Here is a 22,363-nt window from a genome sequence, read left to right on the forward strand (position 1 = left end):
AATTTTCTGCTTAAGAAAAGATCTAATTTCAAATAATATCATGTTTTTGGTTAAATAAGGGGTGTAAACAACCAAAACAAAACTAAGAAATAACACGAGAACAAACAAAACGAGTCATAAAAATCCTTGAGCAATTATCCATAAACATGATCCAAATCCATATAGCAGTATCACGAAAAATATAAACCCCAGATCCATATTGTAGCTCCTACTAGCTAAATAATCAGCATCAGAAATTTTTTTTCGAAAAGTGTGATGGTCAAAGATTTCAATATTCTATTTCTTTAGCGCCTTTATGAGCACAAGATTTATTCATGGTGGATCCTCCATTGTTAACCCAATTTTTATATATAAACTCATCAAAATTATTATGCCTAATTGAGTCACATTGCCTCAAAGTGAAAAGGCCTATGTTGGGGTTTAGGAGGTGATTAGGCTTGAGATAAATTAAAGAAGCTATCCAAAGGTTTTGTCAAGCCTACTCATGTGGTACCTAATCATATGGTATCTAAACTAAGTAAATAGTGGTGAGACTTAGTTTTAGAGAGGTGGTGCGCCTCAAGGCGAAAAGGCCTAATGTTGGGGTTTGGGGAGGTGATTAGACTTGCGACAAATTTTGAGACGATAGTGGTGAGACTTTGTTTTAGAGAGGTGGTGCACATATGCCTCTGAAAAAATATTCCTCCAAGCCAGATTACAAACACTTTATCAATTCCCTCAAGTGTTGGAATCAAATGAATCTCAGCCCTCGATCTTGGATTAGCCAATGGAAATTGAATTTGGGGATTACATGATTGTGATTGTTCATCATACATTGTAGGTTAGAAATCATTTAAAATTTAAAATTAAATATAAATAGTATTTAACGAAAACTGACCGCATGATATACGATAAAAGGTCACGATCACGAGATCCCCAAAAAAAGAATCAGGCGAGTATCCTTTTCCTTAGCCAGCAAGGAAGCCTAAGAGTCTAACGGCTAGTTTGCTTTTAAAATGCAAAATAGGTTAGGTGATGAAGTGTTATCTTATAACCACATGTAAGGCTTAGATTAGAGAGTGTGTTGTAAGGCTAGGATTGAATTAACAGTTATTAGTGTGTTTGAACAGCTTGTTGATAAGCTTGTACTACACCAATGGAGGAATCCAATGTGAATGAATCAATGAAATCATCACCGCAGTAGCCGCAACGTTTTGCACTGTACATTCTCTGATAATTCTTTTGTGACTCGTCAATTTCTTCTTACTACAACTAACAATTTCTTGGCTGAATTTAACACCAACCACTCGTTTATTAGTTCAAGTAAACTTTGGACCAATAAAGCCCAAATCAAGTACATAATTCTTATCCATCAAATCTTTGAACCCGTTCAATCTAGATCAAGGAACTCCTCCTAATTTATCGTCAACACAATGAATCTTATTGAAATCCCCCACCAACAACCAAGGCACTTGGTGACAACCAACAACAAAATTTAGATACTCCCACAACCTTGCCCTAAGAGCGATACAAGTGCTAGCATAAACAGTAGTAAATGCCATGGATTTTGACTGCCATCATTAAGAAATAATTTGAACGGTGGTGGCCATCATCTCTAACCTTAATCTTGCATCCTTCCAAAGCATCCACAGCCCTCCAGAGAACCTAACAGCGTCCACAATCTCAAAACATGGAAACCCAAGAACGTCCCTTACACCATCGCCCTTGTTCTTCGCGGAAACCTAATCCTTCTTATTCCGGATAGCTCTTACTCGTATCAACATATTTTTCATTCAACATCTCATCAGCGATATTAACGACATTAAATCTTGACCCCTTACCTTCCCTGAAATCATCATATCACCTCCTTCATGGTTTGCTTTCCTGTGATGCGACTATTATCATCTTTCTCATTCAACAACTTGACGATCATCGCATTGCTCCAAGGATGACATAGCTTCTCCAAAGCCTTATCAGAGAACATGAATTTAGGCCCCTCTTCACCGTGAGACACAGTACAACACGCCGATTGGATTGCATAAGCTTATCCTTGAAACTAATTAAGCTTTGGGACCAAAGATGGCCCAACTACATTCTTCAGCAGGACCAATAGTACACTAGTAGCGAAGTCATAAATTCTATTATTTTGGATTTGGTGTTTTTTGGGGGCCCCCCGGGGGGGGGGGGGGGGGGGTGGTGGTCAAGTCATAAATTCTATTATTTTGGTGTTTGGGGGGTCATAAATTCTATTATTTTGGTGTTTTTGTGGGGGTGGGGGTGGGTGAGTGTGGTGGTCAAGTCATAAATTCTATTATTTTGGTGTTTTTTTTTGTTGGGGGGGGGGGTGGGGGGGGTGGTGTGTGTGGAGGTGGTGGTCAATCTTAAATATCTATAAACTTAAGGCGAAAAAGGAAAAAAATTACGAAAGCTTATATAACAACACGTACAATCATAGTTTGAAAACTCGTTGTAGACAATTTTAAATGTATAATGTATGTTAATTTCTACATTTCTAATATGACATGATTAGACATAAATTGTATAATTAGAGTTAGTAGTTAGCTAATTAGTGATCGTTGACACAATCGAGAGAAAAAAATAGAAATGGTAAATTTCATTCATGAGTTAAATCTCTGAGGATATAAGTCAAGAAATCAAAGTATCATACTTTTCAATGGACCAGAAGGGTCAAAACCTTGAACGTTTTGATAAAAAAAAATATAAAAAACAAACAGAAACAATCAAATAACAAAAACTTGGACGTGAGAAGGTTCTGAGCCTTCATTGGCTCGACCAGTGATTCCCACCAACACGCCTATCCGCACAGGCATCAGACGCATTAGATTCAAACTGAACAGGAAGAAAACTAGGCTCTCCACTCATTGCCGTCGGCCTTGCCGCCGCGGATCAACCAGGTTCCACAGCCGACGCCATCACAGCTTAATAACTAAAATCTCCTTTTTGCTATTTCGTTAACAAGACTGGTTTATAAAGGTTTCTATTCTTCTCGAATCATTCATTGAAGTTTTTTAGCAAAGTACCAACAACTACTACAATACACGAGTTTTAACAAGACAAGAAGTAATAAGCTGAAAATACAAAACTAAAGCGAATATAAACTACACAAGCATTACGCTTCCGTTCCAATAGCTAAAATCATTATTTAGCATTAGAATTTTCAAATCATTTCAGAGAATACCAAAGGCCATATATACCATTCACCAAAAGAAAAAGAAACTAAAATAATACTCAAAATACATGATGTTTTGAACCATATCAAAATTTGGGTAGTGAACATCCTTATGGGAAGAGCCATGTGAGAATTTGGTGTTTGGTGGCAAAAAATGGATAAAAAGTTCGAAAGTCACATTCACATCAACTTGACTCAGTGATCTCCCACCACCACGGCCAGCAGCACCACGTGAGCTGGCAATGCCCCTTGCCTTTGGTCTTGTGAATGTAGGGTACACGTCTAGATCTATCCATCTATCCCTGGCCAACCTTCACTTATAGGAGGGACCAAAGAAAGGGGCACCTGGTTTGACCTAAATACAATGACAAAATATTACTTGCGCAGACAATATAATTCACCATTAGTCACTAGCTAGCTTTATGCAATTTGTCCACCACAAGAAATCGGCCTTTAAGGTGGGTTTTCCGATCGAATGGTGATTTCTAACAAGACATGCTTCACTCATTTCTTACTTCGTTTGACAAAATTTGAAAGGAAATGGGAAAATATTATCCGAGACAATCAGGCGGTTCAGCCGGGCAGATGGGGGATGTTTTGTGCCTGTAGTGGACAATCACATGGTCAGTTCGTTCATATTTTTTGATCTCTCAGGAAACCGGGGTAAATTTATGACAACTTAATTGGCAGTGGTTGGCCGTGTTAATGAGATAAACTAAGTACCAATGAAATATCACCGTTGTATGAAAGTTTCACACAAAAATATTACTTGACTTGAGATATAACTACAGTGATATCTCCATGTTGGCAGCCATAATTGCAGGTCACTTAATTCGAAAGACAAAAAAATAAGTTACACGTAATGGATGCATTACATGCAAGTTTCTCTCCCATGCAAGAAGAAACTGCATTTGTGGAGTTGTGGCCTAAGTTTCATGGTATTTCCATTTTGATGAAATTTGTTTTATAGTTTGGCTATATATAATCTGAGCTACTTCGAGGAAGGTCAGATTCCTGGCTCCCAGCACAATTTTTCTCCAAAACGTCACGACAGCACCGCCACAAACACTTCAAATCAAAATCCAAGGAACCATATAAAAGTGGCAACGACTCCAGGGAATCATTGAACTATATGACCAAAAAGAACAAGGCAACTTATTCTCTTATATAATGTTAAAAAATATACAACAAAAATAAACAATAGCTATATTCTTACAGTTACCAAGGGTAAAAAGAGCATTTGTCCACTAATGCATGGTTTGGGCCAAGAGTTACCGCTTGAGTGTAATTTAGAGTGATAGATCGGCCAAGAATGCCACCCCGGTGGACGGCAACCATGACGACCCGTATATAAACTGTCGCACGGTGAACCTAGCCGCCTCCACCTGGGATGTAATGACCCGATAGCCCGGCCAAGTTACCCGTTTGCCTATCGCTCCGCCGGGGCCATAGTTCATGTATTCACCATAATATAGCGTATCGAGAGCAAAAGTGGCATTCCACTCAAGCCATCCATGTGGATGTACGTGATCACCAATGAACGATAACATGTACACTGCCCTAGAGTACAGCTTCCACGGACGGCCTAGATACGTTGAGAAGTTACCCTTTGATCCCTCGAGCTCTGGAGTGGCGAGAATCCGGCAAGCATGGATTGAAATGCCCGTGTTCTGATTCGGGTCCTTTCGATTTTGGGCAGTGATTGTGTTTTTTTGGAAGGCCATGGGCTTGCGAGCGTAGATGCTACAGTTTTGGAACACTACGGCCGCATTGCCAAAAATGAAGTCTACCGTACCGTAAATGTCCGTTTCACGGATGAATTGACGATTCGAGTGCACGTAAAATGTGTCTTGGTATCCGATGATGTTGCAAAGGTAGACCACGGCATGGTCCGCCCCAATTCGAAGGGCAACGGCTTGGTGCTTGGCCGGTCCGGCGTAGTTCTCGAACGTTATGTCACGTGCAATAAAACCAGCTCCAGTAGCAGCTGTGGACCAAAAAGAAATAAATTCAATAAACCATATTTCTGTATATTCACCTATAAAATATGGCTATGAAATATGGCCATTGATAAGTCACCTACCTCCAATAATGTGATTTGTCTTGCTTTCAACTATTGTGGGTTTGAAATGACACAAAGACTACTAATCAGTTTCTTTATACGATGCTAACCCTAAATTCCCAAATTAGTAAGCTTACAAAGCCTCCAATGGAATAATTTAGATGCCACCTATTTGCAGTAAAAAGTGGAAGAAAACGGCTAACATCTTAAACAAGATAGGAACTTTCATGCAACGTGACTTTCTATTATGCGAAACAGGTGTGCTATTCACACACCTCTTTTTACTTCTTACATATCCCTTATTAATTTTTATCATTTGATCTTTTTTAATTCATTTAATCCGACGGTTGCAAATTAAAAGAATATGTATGAAGTAAAAAGAGATGTGTGAGTAGCACACTCCTATGCAAAATTATAAGCTAGTGACCGGTTTGCCCACCCATATTTAAAGCTCATCTTCGATTGTTATTGATTTATTCAATCTAAAGACCAAAAACAAAACTAAATGAGTACGAAGCGAGTAAGTGAAAACCACTTCCCAACTTTCTAAAGTAGGTAGGCTTCCCTTGTTGGGAGATGGGGTTGGAAAGGTAATTTGAGGCTATGAGATCAGACAAACATCACCACGTGCAAGTAGTAACGCATGTCATGCATGGTAATGAGTGATGTGGCCCACATGTTTACGGTGACCACAGAGAAAGAGGACGGTGATTCAAAATTACAACGTGAAAGACGACGGTATTTGACGGAACTTACCGAAGGATGCAGTGTGGAATGTGGTCAGGTTCTGAGAGACGCTTTTCCCCCCGGTGATTACTGTTTTGCCCTTCCCGTCTCCGACGAACATCAAGTTGGTCTTCTTCCTCCCCACCTTCAAATTCTTCTCTTCGTACCTAAAATATAAACAAGTAATCATCCTCAATAGTTTACCGAAAGCCGAAAATGAAATCCAACTTACGACAAAAACTTGATAATGTTGTGGGTTAAATTATTAAGTGTCAAGGAAGGAAGATCCATGAAGATTAAACTCGCATCATAGTGCATATGCGTTATTATTTTTCGTCACTACAGTAAAGTGTTGTTTGCGACAAAAATTTACTTATATAAAAAATGTCACATTTCAGTATCACAAGTCATTTATAAGATCATATATAACAATAGTTAATTTGAAATACTGCCATCATAACATTCAAATGCAGGAAAATTCCACTTGAAATTCATATGCATACATACATTTTGAACTATCAATGGGGTTCTCTCCGGATGCTCTGGATCCTTCAATTATGGAGTTGATGAGAGAGAGATGGAGAAGAGGGAAAAAGATGAACATAAAAATATGAATAGAAAAAGAAATGAACAGAAGATGAACTGAAGAAGATGAAAGAAGTTGAACAGAAGAGTGAGGGTGAAAATAAAGGATCGGGACGGAAGGGATCGAAGAGGAATCGTTGAACTACGAAGTGCATGACAGCAGAGAGTAAAATTGATGACCACACAAGTCAAGTAGGTGTCACATTACATGCAAAAATCCAACGTGCACCGTACAGTTACTATATGGATATGTGTCAAGACCTGCGACCAATCTCCACCGACAACCAGCCCACACACAACATAACGAAGATAAAATAAAAAATTCAAATTCCATGGATGGGCACCATATTAATTAAAAACATGACATCACTTATCAATTTCAAAGAAAACAAGGGGTATTTTCGTAAACGTGATTAGTAGAGGAGGAGGAGGAGGAGGAGGAGGAGGGGGAGGGGGAGGGGGTGGTAGAAGGATTAATAAGTTCTCTCACATGATTATGGTTGTGTATGGTCAGAGGGAGCTCGCTCAAGTCAATGCTCCAATCGATACAGACAAGGAATTAACACAAAGTTTTCTCCCAAAAAAAAAAAAAAGGAATTAACACAAAGTTTGGATAAAAATCTTTTGGAGAAAAATCTTTTCACCGACATAATGTTAATCTAAAGCAACTACATAACATCGGATGCCAAAAAGTAATTAAACGAAAAGGGGGAAAAGTAATGTTTAGATGAAATCTTTTTCTAAAAGAGCCTTTAAAATATATAAATAATATTATTTAGAGAGATAAAATTAGCTATATTAGCAACGAACTCGCACGAATCACGACTACCGAATTTAAATACAATGTTATGGTCCACCTTATAATTCCCCTAAAAGAAAATTCAACATCAATAGCGACTATGAGCAGTGGTGTGTCTAAATAATTGAACGAAAAGAAAGAAAAAAGGTGGAGGGAATAAAAGTGCCAAAGTGAACAACTTTATGGAGTGAGTTCTAGTTACCTTCCTGCCCTGACGTAAATAATTGTCCGACGAGAACTATACTCCGGCGCCTTTTTGATCGCCTCGGCGATCGTCTTGTACGTCCCATTGCCGTCTTTTGACACGATAATATCCGCCTGTATCTGCGATACCGGCACCGACAGCAGCCTCCTCTCCCTCCTTCCTAACCACCTCGGAAAATCTCGCGAGACGTCAGCATTATCCCCCATTATATCACGCTCCATTTCTGAATTACCCAACAACCTCCTCCGCTTGTTCTGTATCGGCACCCCGGAGAAATCGTCGCCCGCGACCGCCGAGTAAATCGCGAGGCAGTTGCTCACCAGTTCTGACAAGTCCTTGAGCCGCTGGTCCATCTCGTTCTTGACGTCGCCGCCCTTGATTTGCGCAAAACCCTCCCCGCACGTGTCCTGGTTCGTGAGCGCCGCACTCAGCCACGTCCGGACATCTTGTGTGGACGAGGACCCCACGCCGGGGGCGACGGAGGTGAGGGCCCGGGAGAGGGCGTCTACGGAGTCGTCAAGGAGCTCGAGGCAGTCGTCATAGGCGGAGCGGGAGTGGGGGTCCATCTGGCGGTAGGAGAGGGAGGAGGAGAGGTAGAGCGCCTTGCTGAGTCGCTGCAGAGTCATGTTGAAGGAAATGTGGACGAGGTCCAGCTCCGACGCGGCGTTGGAGCCGGGGAAGTCGAGGAGGGAGTCGACGCAGAGGGAGGGGAAGCGCGTCTTTGCGCACGCGTTTGAGATGGCCTGCGTCGGCTTGCGGTGGAGGGCGGAGGAGACGGCGGAGTTTGAGGCTTTGGATTTTCCGACGATGAGTACCACGGCCGAGACGGCGGAGGCTAGGATGAGTGCCACGGCGAGGAGGAACATTAGGATGAGCTTGTTCTTGCGGCTGCGGCCGTTGGAGCAGGAGGATGACGTGGCAGTTTGTGGGAGTGATGGGTTTTCAGCCCCGTAGAGACTTGGGGAGCCTCCAGGATCCGACGGCTGGAGTCTGCCGTAGCCCATTTCTCTTTAGGTGCAGAACTGAGAATAGAAAGTTTACGACGTTGTTAGGACTGATATAGTGAAATTACTAAAATCGACAGCAGCAGCTCGCTCTGCTGCAGCTAAAAGACTGAGGGAGGGAATGAAAGAAGATCGAAGAAGTGCGGGGTTTTAATATAGAGTGGGGGCTGTATATTTATATGATTGGGAAATTAACTCATTTTTAAATTAGGTTTAAAATCTAAACAATATGAACTAAGTGGGGACGTGGGAGAATAAAAGAGGTTGTTGTGAGGTCGATGTCGAAGAGGAGATGAGCTGGCTGCAACTTCAATAACTTAACACAAAACGTTGCAGTAATATTGTACTCTTGATATGTAAATTCTTCTTTGCATAATTTATAGAGATACCCAAAACCCAAAAGAGGTTTTTTACTCCTCTTTCTTTCTATCTTCCTTCTTCTCTGTTTATAAATTTTTACTTAATTTTGGTTTTAGTTGATTAGTTTATTTGAGTATTGCTTTGAACAAGTGGAGTAGCTAGGAGGGTCAAAATCGTTATCAAAGTTGAGTGCTGTACACAGTGCATGCAGTTGCATGATTCTCTTAGCTCTTAAGCTAAACTGTATGCTAAGACTAGTGCTTCTTGCTCTTTTTCCTTTATGCTATGTACCTAGAGAAGCCAGTTTCAACAAGAAATATCACTTTTTTAAGGCTTCTTGCTATCGAAGTAAATTTTTCACTCCAAACTTTTAGAGTAGATTAATGTTTAGACTAAATATGAATTAGGGATTGAAGCATCTGACCGAGCTCCGGGGAGACGAATACCAAAAGAACTTACCTGATGCATCATCGATCTCAAACAGCTCAATCAGGCGGGTATGCATAAGTTATATGATGAAATTAAACGGCTGGATGTGCATTAGTTATTATATTGTATATTTGTATTAATTAGGGGTTTAAGCATTGTTGAACTTTTAAGTTTTAATCCATTTGAACAAAAGAATCACCTTTTTAGGCTTTTAGCTAGCTGTATAAAGGTTTCAACTTCCCTTGGTTTAATTAACTACAAGCTCATTTTTATATAGTAATTAAACTTTTGTCTTTGTATATTTTAGAAGTTTCAGAAGGGGCTAGGTAGTTTTGTTAAACAATATATATATTGAAAGAATCAGACTCGGTCAAAAGTTCCCCACAGTTTAACATATATAATAATACTTTGTCCATATTTCCGAAACATGCATGCGCCCCTTGTTTTCAAATGAAAACTGGCATAGTGATATAACTTCGGGGTTTTTTTAAATGGGTTCAAAGTAACTAAAAATTGAATTTATTTTAAAAGTAAAAAATCACTAAAAATTGGACCTATTTCAAAAGTAGTCTATAAAATTAGACATATTTCAAATTTTTCCTATAACTTCTTATGAAACTAATTTAATTATTTAGACTTGTAATAATATTCGGAAGGACCTAATATCAAAAAGTAATATATGCGGAAAAGTCAAATTAAAAACAAAAAGAGGAAGTCTTGAGCAATAGTTTTAGGTCAATCTAGCAAAACTCGTTGGCAATATTTTTAAAACGACTAAAATTTTTTTTGATGAAATTTTTTTATAACTAATTTTTAATAAATATGTAAGTAAATTTTGAAAAAAAAAATATTTGAAGTATTTTTTACAAGAAGTACATAACTAGTAATTCTTGCAAAAAAAACATTTCAAATGCTTTTGAACTCAAAAACATTTTCAATCATTTAAATCTAAAATAGAATTTTCCAAATGATCGATTAATGACATAGCTGTCTGTAGATTTTGCCAAAATATGTACGGTATCTAATGTATATAGTGACATGTATAGACAGACCGATGTGATGCTGGCTTCCACATCAAATTGATCTGCGACTTATAATATTGTATTAATTAATAAAGAAGTACATGACTAGTAATCTTTAAGGAAAGATCTAAAAGATAAACGCTAGGATCGTTAAATATATTATGAAGTGATTTCCACAAAAATATATGTCAAAAGTTATGTAAAAAAAAAAAATTTTACTTATCCGCCATCAAATGAATATGGTTCTGTTATGTATTGGTAATTAGGAGGCAGCCCTTGTGTCAATCGGACCAAACCAAAAAACCCTGAACGGCTAAACACCAGTAGTCGTCATCAGTAGTCGGTGGTCAATTCGTGGACTCTCTGGATGCACATTGTTCTGCTCACTGTAAGAGAACGTACGTCGTGGAGATGAAGAGGTTTAATTTGTTACCATCATCATCGCGTTTCGTCTCACTTTTTGGTAATCAAACCCTTAAAAGGTCTGTATTACTGCCTACCAAAAAAAAAAAAAAAAAAAAAACCCCAAATAAGCAATTATATGATTGTTGGATTAAGGGTTTAGGATTTTTTTTTTAGAACCATATTTGTCAATTTTCTTCACTACAAATAAATGTCTTAACGGTTTTGGATTTGTTTAATTTTTTGGAAAAATGATCTACAAGTGATAACCTAAAAAATAGACGGTTTAGATTCTTGAAACACATTAGGAAGTGGGCTCCCAAAAAGCGTGTGTCAAAAGTTATGTTTTTTAGCCAAAATGACCCCTAAGATTTTCATAACTCATCATTTTGGTCACTCAGATTTGAAATCAATAAAAGTGGTCCGTGAAATTGTCCATCATCAATAATTTTGGTTATTCTGTGAAATACTATGTTAAATAAAGATCAAAATGACAAAAATACACTCAGTTCAATAAACAATAGGCCAAAATGATTTGACAAAAATTGAGGATATTTTTGTCATTTTATTCTTATTTAATAGAGATTTTTCACGAAATGATAAAATGAACAATCTCGGGGACCAATTCTATCAATTTCAAATCTCAGGGACTAAAGTGAGGAATTATGTAAATCTCATGAAATATTTTAGCTAAAAAGTACAAAAGTTATGTAAAAAGGTAGTGTCATATGTGTGTGTGTGGGTACAAATATAATGATAATATGTAAGGGTTTTTGGTACAAATTAAATGCATTTACAGTTGTCGACCCTGCTAAGATTTAAGTCGTAATATCCACCCCTATATCTGTCACATTTAGTATGAAAACGAACTATGATCAGTTTTATAATTATAACTTAACCAAAATAGGTCAATACTAAGATTGCTTTCATAAATTAATTTCAATTAAGATGTTATATTAATTAGATTTTCTCATGCTTTCATAAATTAAATTAAATTAAGATGTTATAAATTTAATTATATTTTCTCATTCAAATTTCAATGCCCAACTCCATGATGTAGGCCTTTATATATATACCCACTTTTGTCAAAGCAACTCAATAATAAACCAAATAATAACAAAATGGATTGTAGATGTGGGGAGCTTGTGCCAAGATGTGCAGTGACAGGCAAAAGAAGAAAAGGGACTCAAAAGGTGCATGATTGATTACCCGATGAGAAAGGCAAACCATTTGGTGGTGAAGAAAAAAATTGGGAAAAAGCAATCTTTCACGATTTTGGAGAGTCCCGTGACATTAATTTATATATTTAATAAATAAAACTTTAGTAAAATTGTAATTTAAATCCTAATAACTAAGAAAGTGCAGCACTAAAAATCTAGCAAGAAAGGGTTATTATAATAGGAAAAAGAGAAAGGAAAATATGAATTTTTTATAATTATTTTGTGGGCTTAGCGTTCAATTAAAATATGGAGCAAATTAACTTGTTTATAGTCATACGACCTCACGGACTCACGGGCACGGACACCGGAACGTTCTGTGTGCTAATGATAGCATGTTTTGTTTATGTTTTGTTTTGTATGATTATGTTTTAGCATGTTACGCCCCATATCAATATATTCATGTCAGAAAAATCGATCTCTTCCAACGAATTAGTGTCATCATAAACATGGGTCCTACTAAAATTCACCAATAGTGTTCATCTCAAAATTGTATAGTATATACTATGCTCTGAAGCATAAAGTTTCCAGTAAGATTCACCGACAATGTTTATCTCAAAATTGTATTTAATTTACAGTATGCTTACGAAGAATATTATACTGAGTATTATCAATGAATAATTATTTTGATTTAAATACGTCCTCTACGTAATTAGTTGTATATGCAACTGAAAAAAAAAAAATGATTTGGTTGCCTACGAAATCCAGTAGGGATCCGTAGAAAGGGAAAGATTTGACCAGATTGATAAAATTTGAGGAGAGTGGTCACACTCACACCAAGCGAAGCTTGCAAAGCAAGAGATTGAAAGCCATGCTGCCATGCAACTGCATGTGCCTAATTATATGAAGGTAGGGAACACAGGGCCTCTTGCTGGCTTCGTAATCACATGGTTTGTTCAATTTTTGTTTCTAATTAACGTATCTCTACATATACATTGATTTATCATTATTTGGAGCCATGCACTGATTAATGCTACAGCTCATCTAAGCAATGCTTGACAAAACTATTCATCAATTATGTTTTCTCAAAATAATTTACTTGCAATACATATGAGGGCTCAAGCGCTAACCAGTTAGTAACTTAATACGGATTTAACTACTCATATAAGTTCACTTCACAAAATACTCTCATAATCTGAATCGCTCATTTTTTTATTATTGTTGTGAGTATTTCATTATTTGTCAACAACACTATATTTGTTTATTTATCATGTTACGGTTAAATAACTTGTTAACGTCGGAAGCTTTTGTATGTATACATCAATGAGTGTTTCATATATAGTTAGGCTTTCTTTAAAGAGCATCGACATGGACATGGTGGAGTTATCCACATGCTTCCCTAACTAAAACAGCGCAGTATGATCCATTGTAGACAATCATACATGCATCATTTTTTAAATTGTATTAAATTGTATACACCATTTATATTTAAATTCGACACACAAACACATATATAAGAGGGACGTCATAATCATATTCATTAAACCAAACTAAGATTTCTAAAAGCAACAGGAGTTAATTAAAACGACATGACTTTCCCTACATGTAGGGCCATTTCACAAGAGAAAAATGATAGAAAACAACTTCCACCCATCGTGTTCACTTTTGGCTAGATATATAGGTAAATCACAGATCAGTCACAGCCCAGCCCAAGGATTAAGCTAATTAACTTCCATATAACTAGGATTAATCTAATAAAGTATAAGATAATGATAATCAAGATTTGGTTGCGTTCTTTTTGCAAGTAGGCGGTTTTTTTTTTTTTTTTTTTTCTTTTTTTTTTGTGTGTTTGTTTCTAGTATTTTTGGTTTGAGAGCACCCACTACCAGAAATTATGGTTTGCTTTACAAGAGTTTTTCCCACGAATCAAATTTTGTTGCCCAAAGTGACTTTACTCGACAAATTTTTCAGTTGGAGGGCAAAGCTGGTCAACATTTAAATTTTACTCAAAACCTTGATGCGACGGAAGAGAGTCGTAGGGCAAAGTGAAACTCGTCAGGCAACGTTTTGGCGCCAGGAGGGAAAAATGGCGCGTAATATCTGAAGGTTTGCCCGACAAAACTGAGATTCAACGACTAAGGTAACTTTGCCCAATGGTCCAGTTTGTCGGTTCAAATGTGCTTATCATTGAACAAAGGCCCAAAATGACATGTAAAAAAACCCACCGACGAAATCTTTGCTCAACAAACTCTTGCTTTAGGAGACAAACTATTCTTCTGGCAAATGCCTTTTTTGTTTGTACTGACCTCAAATTTAATCCAAAATACATTAAAATTTGTACCCTTTATTAATTTTATGATAAAACCGCTAGCATCACTTGAAAAATTATATATAGACAATCGATTGTACTAAGCATTGAAACACAAAACGTTGACTAATATTATGTGCAAATGGAAACAGAGAGAGATGTTATTGGATACAATTGTAAGGCAGCTGTCCACTATGTTGATCAAAGACATTGAGAAATTGCGATGTTTGTGACAAGTAGTCATACAAACCACATGTTATATGGTTGTCGTTTATACGTTTAGTCACCTCTCTGGCCTCACCTTTGCCTATTACGGGACGAGAAAAAGGAGAAAAAGAAGATGGAGGGATCATGCATGGCCCATGCATGTTGAGTTAATGGATGGAGGGGATGTAGTGGAAGTTCGTTGTGGAGTTTGGACTCTTTGGACGTTGTATGAGAAAACTATTATAATCTAGGATAATGTTAGGGAGATCAAACTTTTAAACTAAATTTGCAAACCAAATGATACGTCATCAATAAGAAATAAGCAGGTTAATCAACATTTGAGTAATAATTCAATCATCAACAACCACATAATTTGATTTACAAAATTTGGTTTAAAAAATTGGTTTAAAAAATTGGTTTCTATTACATTACCCAAATCTTAAACATACATAATCTTGGTGCTCACGATGTATGATCACTTGGGACATATACTAATTAGGGTTCACATAAAACGTCTTCTTTTTTCTTTGTTAACGAAGAATATGATAATCAGATCTATAACCTCCTGTGACATTATGAAGATAAATACTATCAAACTAAAAGCTAGTTGATACATATAATGTATTCTTCCTCATATGTACATTAGTCAACTAAGAAAGGTATTGAAAAAAACTATTGGTTTGAGTCGGTTTTTTATTTTTATTTTTTATTTTTTTTTATGAGTGAAAACTTTTGTACCTTCTTTTCTCTGTTTTCTTAACAAATGGTATGATAACTTACACCAAATTCATCAAATTAACTTGATCAAGTGAATGACCTTCTTTTCCCTTTATAAAAAAATTGAGAGAAGAAAGAGGGAAAAAAAAAAAAATCCCTTTCAGAAAAAGAGAGTGCTGAGCCCATATTGTTTAAAAAATAAAATTATAAGGCAAAAAAAACTGGAGGTGCGGGGAATCGAACCCCGTGCCTCTCGCATGCGAAGCGAGCGCTCTACCATATGAGCTACACCCCCTCTAATGGTTCGATTATTAGTCGCCATATTTAAATTTAATAATTTCCACGCAGACAAGTCGTACTGTTCATATTTTGGGCGTGACGCGTGAGGGCGGTGGACATGGAGCCAGCTGAGACAAATGAAGTCACGAAAGAAGATCATCATCGTCTGAATCTATGTCCGGCTTCACGCTTGTTCCGTTTGCCGCGGTTCAGCCGTTACATCGTTATTATCGTGGGAAGATGCTCGGTTGGCCTAGCTCACATACTATGTTACTTCTCTGATGTTGTTTGCATAACAGCCTATGGGCCCTGGCTGATATGTTGGATAAGGAGTCGAAGGTCAGGTGGGGTAATTGGATAGGTTATATCCTTATCCCCTTCACCATTGCTCTACAAGATGACCCGTTGGATTACGTTCGCGGAGCCAAAGCTGTTGTTAATCGAAAACAACCCTCCCTCGAAGCTTTCTTTGTGATCGTAACCAAAATAATAGGAGCTAAGATACCAACACTCCCTCCATTTCATCCAACATATTTTCGATTTGAGGGAGCGAAAACTAGAATATCTTATATATCGCACACATAATTCTCCTTGATCACAAAATTGTCTCTGAAAATTTACCAAGTCAACTACAATTAAAAGAAAACCACGAACAACTGCTTCTGTTTTGGACTTGTTTATGTTCAATGTTGCTTCTTATGCTGCAGGCATTGCATATGCATTGGCAAATCTACGGGGATGAAATGATAATTTCCTTAAAACCGTTGATCCAAACGCAATACCTGATCCTGAGAAGCTGTTGGACGATTTAGAGGAATCGCTTAAACTCATTTGTCACGCTGTCATGGAAAGAGGGCTCACTGCGGAAGTTGTCTAGCGCGAAAGGTGGCGTGCAGTTTACTGTGACTAGAGAGTAGAATAAGCAGAGGATCTAAGCTTTCTGATATGCGCATGGTTATTGCCTTTCTGGAGGTGTTTGTGGACACAAGTGCAAACACAGCTCAAACAGCTGCATGGGAAATGTGATTCTCCTTGCTATTGTACGCCAGGTAGTCGGCTCAACTCAGGTGCGATGTTTTTCTTTTAGTTAGTTGATTGAGCATTCATTCTCGTGTTATCGTTGATTGCTTAGAATACCGTCACTGTAATATCCCAGTTGCTTGAAAGTGTTTTGTCTCCTTTTTGTTGTATGCTTTGGTTGAATGTAGTGAAGGAGATCTTCTCTCTGTTATATACAAAACCATTACACGGTGAAATGAAACCTAAATTCCTCACTTTTACTTGAGTATTATGGGATTTGAACTGCTTCTGTAAGAAGCACTTAATAAGTGTTTTTCTAGAAGTGCTTCTAAAATAAGCATTTGGAAAAGTTTCTTCAAAACGTACTTCTATAAATGTCAAAGAGTTTAATATTTACTTTAAAATTAGAGGCACAATAATAATTCAATTCCAATTTAATTTACACTCACTTTCCCTCCAACTTCATACTTTTTCTTATTTTAATGAATCGATTAGAATTCTAATTGATGTTAGAAAATAGTCATTCTGTACTTATTCACCTTAATTCTTTCCTAAAAATGGTTCCCTATACGGTTTTTTGATAAACTATTATGAACACACCAACTGCAACAAATATAAAACTAAAAATTAAAATTTGGTAAGTTAGTATTGAGTAAGAACACAATGGTAAACAATACCACCGTAAACCTCTGTGTTTAAAATATATTTAATGGTATATTTGACTGCATTATAATAAAAATGGAAAGTCTAACGATTACCTTTTATAATTTTTGAAAGAGTCATACACGACACGCTGCTAAACGAAATTAAAGTTGTCACGTTGAAGCTTATCGAGTCATACTGAAACGAATAAATCTGTTAAGTTGACGGGTGTCGCCGTTTTAATAGGTCATTTACTTTTTACTAATTTATTTACTTTCCCACTTTCCTTTTTTGGGTGTTGTGTAAGAACGAGTTCATAGAAAGACCAAGCCAAGGCCCAAATGAGACTTTCCGGACCCGGATCCGATGAACTCGTCAAGGGTATTATCGTCATAAAAGGAACACTATAAATACCTACACACTCGAAAAATCGAAATCGAAAGACTCCGCTTAAAGTCTCAAACTTTGATCGAATCCATGGCGATAATCTCCGACATCCAGGAAGAGCAGAGGGCGCCCGAGAGGAAGCCTTCGAAGGCGTCGCCGTCGTCGAAAGAGTATACCTTCACCGCGAAGATTGATCGCAAGAACCCCCTTGATTTAGTGGAGAAGACGTTGGAATTTATTGCTCGGGAGAGCGATTTCTTCAAGAGGGAGTCGTCGGAGAGGGAGGTCTTTGCGCTGGCGCGGCGCTTCAGGGATAAGGAGAGGAAGAAGGAGGAGGAGGAGAGGAAGAAGAGGAGGCAGGAGGAGGAAGAGAGGAGGAAGAAGGAGGAGGCGGAGAAGAAGGCGGAGGCGGAGCTGAGGGGGGAGGTGATAAAGGATGAAACTGAGGAGGAGGAAAATGGCTTAAAAAGTATCAAATATTTTATCTTTTGCTTCATATTTGATTCGAATTCTACTTTCTTTGAGCATTTAGTATGATATATCTTAAATTTCAATTCTTCTGTCCATAATTTCCTAAATTTTGTTCTTTGAGATTAATTGGAAGGTGGGATAGTGTGTTTTTGTTATGTGGAAGATAAATTACTAACATAGTTTGAATCTTTTAACCATTCGACGTGAGTTTTCGTGTAAAATTTGATATGATTGTTCACCAATGCCTGTTGGGATACAAGTGTTTTTGGATGTGTGTAATTTATAATCTTGCTTTCGCTATTTAACACTAATCTATGTGAACAGATCCAAACAAAGGGAATGGACTGGATTTGGAGAAGTACTCGTGGACGCAGAGCCTTCAGGAGATTAATGTCGTTGTCCATGTGCCGCCTGGAACTAAATCTAGCTTTGTTGTGTGCGAGATCAAGAAGAATCATCTGAAGGTTGGACTGAAGGGGCAGCCTCCGATCATTGATGTAAGTTTCATTTTGGATGAGTTATCGACTTTTGTGATGAACATATTGTCTATGATTCAGTTGGGGAGTGTGAATGTAATCGAAAATAAGGAAGATGGCTGTTCATCTGACTGATCTGAGACAACGGATGCTTGTCCAGTAGACAATGCCTTTTGTTCTTCGAGTTTGTTTCGTTTAGGTTGTATATCCCTCGGCTAATGTAAACTTTAATACTTGCAGGGCGAACTTTTGCAGTCTATCAAGCCCGATGATTGTTACTGGAGCATAGGTATATTGATTGACAATGTTCAATTTGCTTATGTACATTGGAGCATAAATACGCATTGAAAAATATTTCACTTTCGTAAATAGTAAATAAATTCATAACTCATAATTATGTTGTGAATTTTAAACACGTCGGAATGCCTGTAGGGTTCCATGGTTATGAGTTTCACTTCCACACACAGCTTTTAGGACGTAGTGTCTTATAAGTGCGTGTATCATGTTTTTGTGATTTCCTAATTATAATCCATGGGTTTGAGCATCTGAGCTGTTTGAATTCGTAATATCCATGCTAATTGCAGAGGATCAGAGTGCTGTCTCAATTCTTCTGACCAAGCACAACCAAATGGAGTGGTGGAAGTGTCTGGTGAAAGGTGATCCTGAGATCGACACTCACAAGGTTGAGCCTGAGCCCAGCAAATTGTCTGAACTGGATTCTGAAATGCGCCGGACTGTTGAAAAGATGATGGTAATTCTCCCACTTCTGCTTTTTTCTGTATTTTGTTTTCGCTGCTAATTATTTTTAACCGAGGAACATCTGTGAAAGGCAGTTCACTCGCCGTGATGTTTCCAAGTAGAGACTATCGTTCATTGCTGGTTGGTCACCATTCATGTTCACGTCGCTGCCTATTTGTACGTTTTGTTTATTCATAGTTACTGAGAGGTGTATGTTTTGATTTTACAGTTTGATCAGAGACAGAAGCAATTGGGGCTCCCCACTAGCGAGGAGATTGAAAAAGAAGAAATGTTAAAGAAGCTCATGTCTGAGGTAATTTCTTGAGGCTCTTCTAGGCTCTAGTCATTCAATCAAGAAATTTACTTACATTGTTTATATACCGTTCTGTTGCAGCATCCGGAGATGGATTTCTCAAGGGCCAAGAGAAAGTAAATCTGAGTTATTCGGTTCATGGACATTGTTTAATAACTTTGTATTCATTGATCAGAAGGGAGAGGGGAGGGGAAAAAAAACACATTTTCGTTCAGCTACTGCTTAATGTTGAGTTCGAAAACAAATTGATGTCATCGGTGCGTGATCTTTTTACGGGTGGTTAGGACGTCCAATTTGTTTCGAACGCTGTTAATATTGTGGGATCTGTTTCATTTATTGATTCAAGTTTTAGTATAACTTTTTCTCCTGCACATTTTATCGTTCGAGTTTGATTTGTTGCTTGAAGTGGTTTCTACTTTTTTCTTGTTTGCATCTGTAGCCCCGAAATAAAGCCTTCCGGTGACATTCGGGGCCCAACCCCAAACAATGAGGCTAAGACCGAACTATTTTGGGCCAATCCTATTGGAGTTCAACTTAAAATACCGTTAGTAAGGGTTTTGTAGTTCAAGCGGCCTACGTGGATTGTAACGTCTTGTGGCTGTATTTCGACCCAAATTCTAAATTTTCATGTTTTGTGCTTAATTGGTTTGTGATACTATTATGTTAGTGTTCGCTTAAAAGTTAAGTTTTTATATCGACAGTCATGTTTTGTTCTCTGTTTGTGTCCGTTAACTTGTACATTTTTTGCAGTGACATCAAACCTAACTCTGCCATTTGGCATTGAAAACTTGCGGCTTATACACCTTAAAATTGGGGATAATAGCTTACCTATAACGAGATATCAATGACTTTATCTCTAACTATTCACAATTATGAATCAACACACTAACATTCTCATTGTAAGTAAACGAGCGAGAGACGTGTCAAAATTGTTCGATCTAGTCCCACGCTCAACCATCCTTGGCTTGGGATGTGCACAGTTCAACCAGAGGGCACCACAAGCTGCCACGTGTCCATAAATGCCACCTGGGTCACTCTCGGCTGCCCCTTTCCATAAAAAGGTTGTGGGATCCCCCCTCAAATTGTCCCGTTGTGAGGGAGGGAGGGAGGTCGCATAACCCTATAGCCCTAGAAAAGGACCCCTTTGTTTTATCCGCTATTCCAGAACAAAACCGAATCCCTTTTGGATTTGGGAGGGACACTCGCTCACTGACTCACTCAGGATTTGTTCCTCGCAGCAATCACATTTAAATGATCCTCTCTTTCTGTAGCGTTGTGCATCTTTTCTTTGGACTACGATGCATGCTTTGTTCCGTCATCGTTTGACATGGTTTACGCGTTACTAGTTATCGAAAGAGTTAATCTCTCTGTCACTTAAAACCCTTAATTGCTACCCTGCGCCTTTGTTAATACGAAAGATAGGCATTACAGATCGTGTTACAATTCTAAATTGGTTTAATTAGGGTTAATGCCACTATCATTTGGTTTATTATTATTCCCATTTGCAAACACAGGCTTTTGATTGTTTTGCTAGCTAGTGTGATGGCCGGGGCTAGTGGCAGTCGTTTTCGGCCGACTCTTTGTCTTAAAAGAATAAGAAAAAAGGGATTTAATTAAGTTGCCCAATCTTTGTTTAGTTTATGTGCGTTGGGATACGTTGAGGCTTCTTTCTTTAAGCTGCCCATATTTAACCCTTTTAGTTGAAAAATCAACATGATCCGAAAGCGATGCATTCTTCCTCTTCCAACAGTTTCGCAGGCAAGAGACAATCGATTTACTTCTACATTAATTAGCATTTAGACTAGTTTGGATGGTAGGGTCTTGGTCAATGAATCAAAGGGTGATGCTAGCTAGGGTATTAGAAACAGTTTCATGACTACAATTTATAGTCTGATCCGATCCTAGTTATTGAACTAACAGATACATTTTTGTGAAAGTAGCTAGCGAGGGCATCCTTTACTGCTCAAGTTGCATACGCATGTGAAGGAGAAAACAAGACTAGAAAGTTCATTATTTGTTTATGCGTTCAAACTAGTCTCGTTAAAACTCAAACAATTGTATATTTCGTCATAAAATTGGCTAGAAAAGAGCATTTCGTTAGGAGTCATTTGATAACCATTTCGTTTTCAGTTTTCACTTTAAAAACTAAAATCCTGTTTGGTAACTACTTTCAAGTTTACGGTTTTCAAAAAATGAAAATTGAAACTGCTTTCTCGAGTATGCAAATTTTGGCCTTGAGTTTTTACGTTTTGGTTTTCAATTAAAAAAGAATGAAAACTAAAAACGGAATGGTTATTTCAAACAACCTCTTAATAAAATAACATATTAGAGGAAAAGAAAACTCATATAACCTTTCTTTTTTGTTTGAAAAATTGGATCATTATTTTTAAAATCCCAATTGCTAAAATAATTAGTTTTTCAATATGTTGTCAATATATGATGACCATCTTGTCCATCTTTGGTCGATATATATTGTCAATCTTTAATCGCTTTATCGTTAAATATTTGATCAATATTCAAACAATTGAAATTAACTTATGATTATTTTAGCCTTTTTTTTTTTAAAGTCCAAAAACCATTTGTTCGATTACCTAAAAGAAAAAAAAAACCATTTTTGTTCTTCTTCCAAAAACTCAAGTTATTTTCATACACGAACTGTTAGATATTCCACAAGTGGAACAAGACACATATAACTTTGCATAAGACTCCAAATGGCTCAATAATGCGAACTGACACCTTATCTCTCTCGATCGCAAAGGACAACATGTCAATGGGAGGGAATTAGGTCAAAACTACATATATATAGTTAATTTTCTAAACTCTCTTACATAATTACAATATGGCATGCATGTACCGATGGTAAATGATGTATTGCATTCCTTTGC

At 37.5% G+C, this 22,363-nt stretch overlaps 2 protein-coding genes and 1 non-coding gene across 3 annotated transcripts; 1 reads left to right on the forward strand and 2 right to left on the reverse strand.

Moving 5' to 3' along the window:
- Positions 1-4,302: 4,302 nt before the first annotated feature.
- On the reverse strand, positions 4,303-8,743 carry LOC137720086 (putative pectinesterase/pectinesterase inhibitor 34). Its single transcript, XM_068459095.2, has 3 exons — positions 7,544-8,743; positions 5,988-6,124; positions 4,303-5,156 (listed from the first exon to the last, which is right to left on the reverse strand). The coding sequence occupies exons 1-3, from the start codon at positions 8,548-8,550 to the stop codon at positions 4,459-4,461; spliced, it is 1,842 nt and encodes a 613-aa protein (XP_068315196.2). The 5' UTR covers positions 8,551-8,743; the 3' UTR covers positions 4,303-4,458.
- Positions 8,744-15,374: 6,631 nt separating this feature from the next.
- On the reverse strand, positions 15,375-15,447 carry TRNAA-CGC (transfer RNA alanine (anticodon CGC)). Its single transcript has one exon. It is a non-coding gene; the product is annotated as a tRNA-Ala (tRNA).
- Positions 15,448-17,520: 2,073 nt separating this feature from the next.
- Positions 17,521-19,835, forward strand: LOC137719379 (protein BOBBER 1). The gene is made up of 6 exons (XM_068458422.2): positions 17,521-17,949; positions 18,276-18,448; positions 18,668-18,716; positions 19,012-19,178; positions 19,395-19,478; positions 19,560-19,835. Exons 1-6 carry the CDS (start codon positions 17,571-17,573, stop codon positions 19,596-19,598), a joined length of 891 nt encoding a protein of 296 aa, XP_068314523.2. The 5' UTR covers positions 17,521-17,570; the 3' UTR covers positions 19,599-19,835.
- Positions 19,836-22,363: the final 2,528 nt, after the last annotated feature.

The sequence above is a fragment of the Pyrus communis genome, chromosome 1 (genome assembly GCF_041283825.1).
Source record: "Pyrus communis isolate YQ-2024b chromosome 1, ASM4128382v1, whole genome shotgun sequence".
NCBI lineage: Eukaryota > Viridiplantae > Streptophyta > Magnoliopsida > Rosales > Rosaceae > Pyrus > Pyrus communis.

Coding starts and splice junctions, on each gene's coding strand:
- LOC137720086 (XM_068459095.2), bottom strand. CDS start 8,550: ATGGGCTACGGCAGACTCCAGCCGTCGGATCCTGGAGGCTCCCCAAGT. Junction 6,125..7,543: donor ATTTACGTCAGGGCAGGAAG/GTAACTAGAACT, acceptor TTTATATTTTAG/GTACGAAGAGAAGAATTTGA. Junction 5,157..5,987: donor ATTCCACACTGCATCCTTCG/GTAAGTTCCGTC, acceptor TTTGGTCCACAG/CTGCTACTGGAGCTGGTTTT.
- LOC137719379 (XM_068458422.2), top strand. CDS start 17,571: ATGGCGATAATCTCCGACATCCAGGAAGAGCAGAGGGCGCCCGAGAGG. Junction 17,950..18,275: donor GGAGGAAAATGGCTTAAAAA/GTATCAAATATT, acceptor CTATGTGAACAG/ATCCAAACAAAGGGAATGGA. Junction 18,449..18,667: donor GGCAGCCTCCGATCATTGAT/GTAAGTTTCATT, acceptor TAATACTTGCAG/GGCGAACTTTTGCAGTCTAT.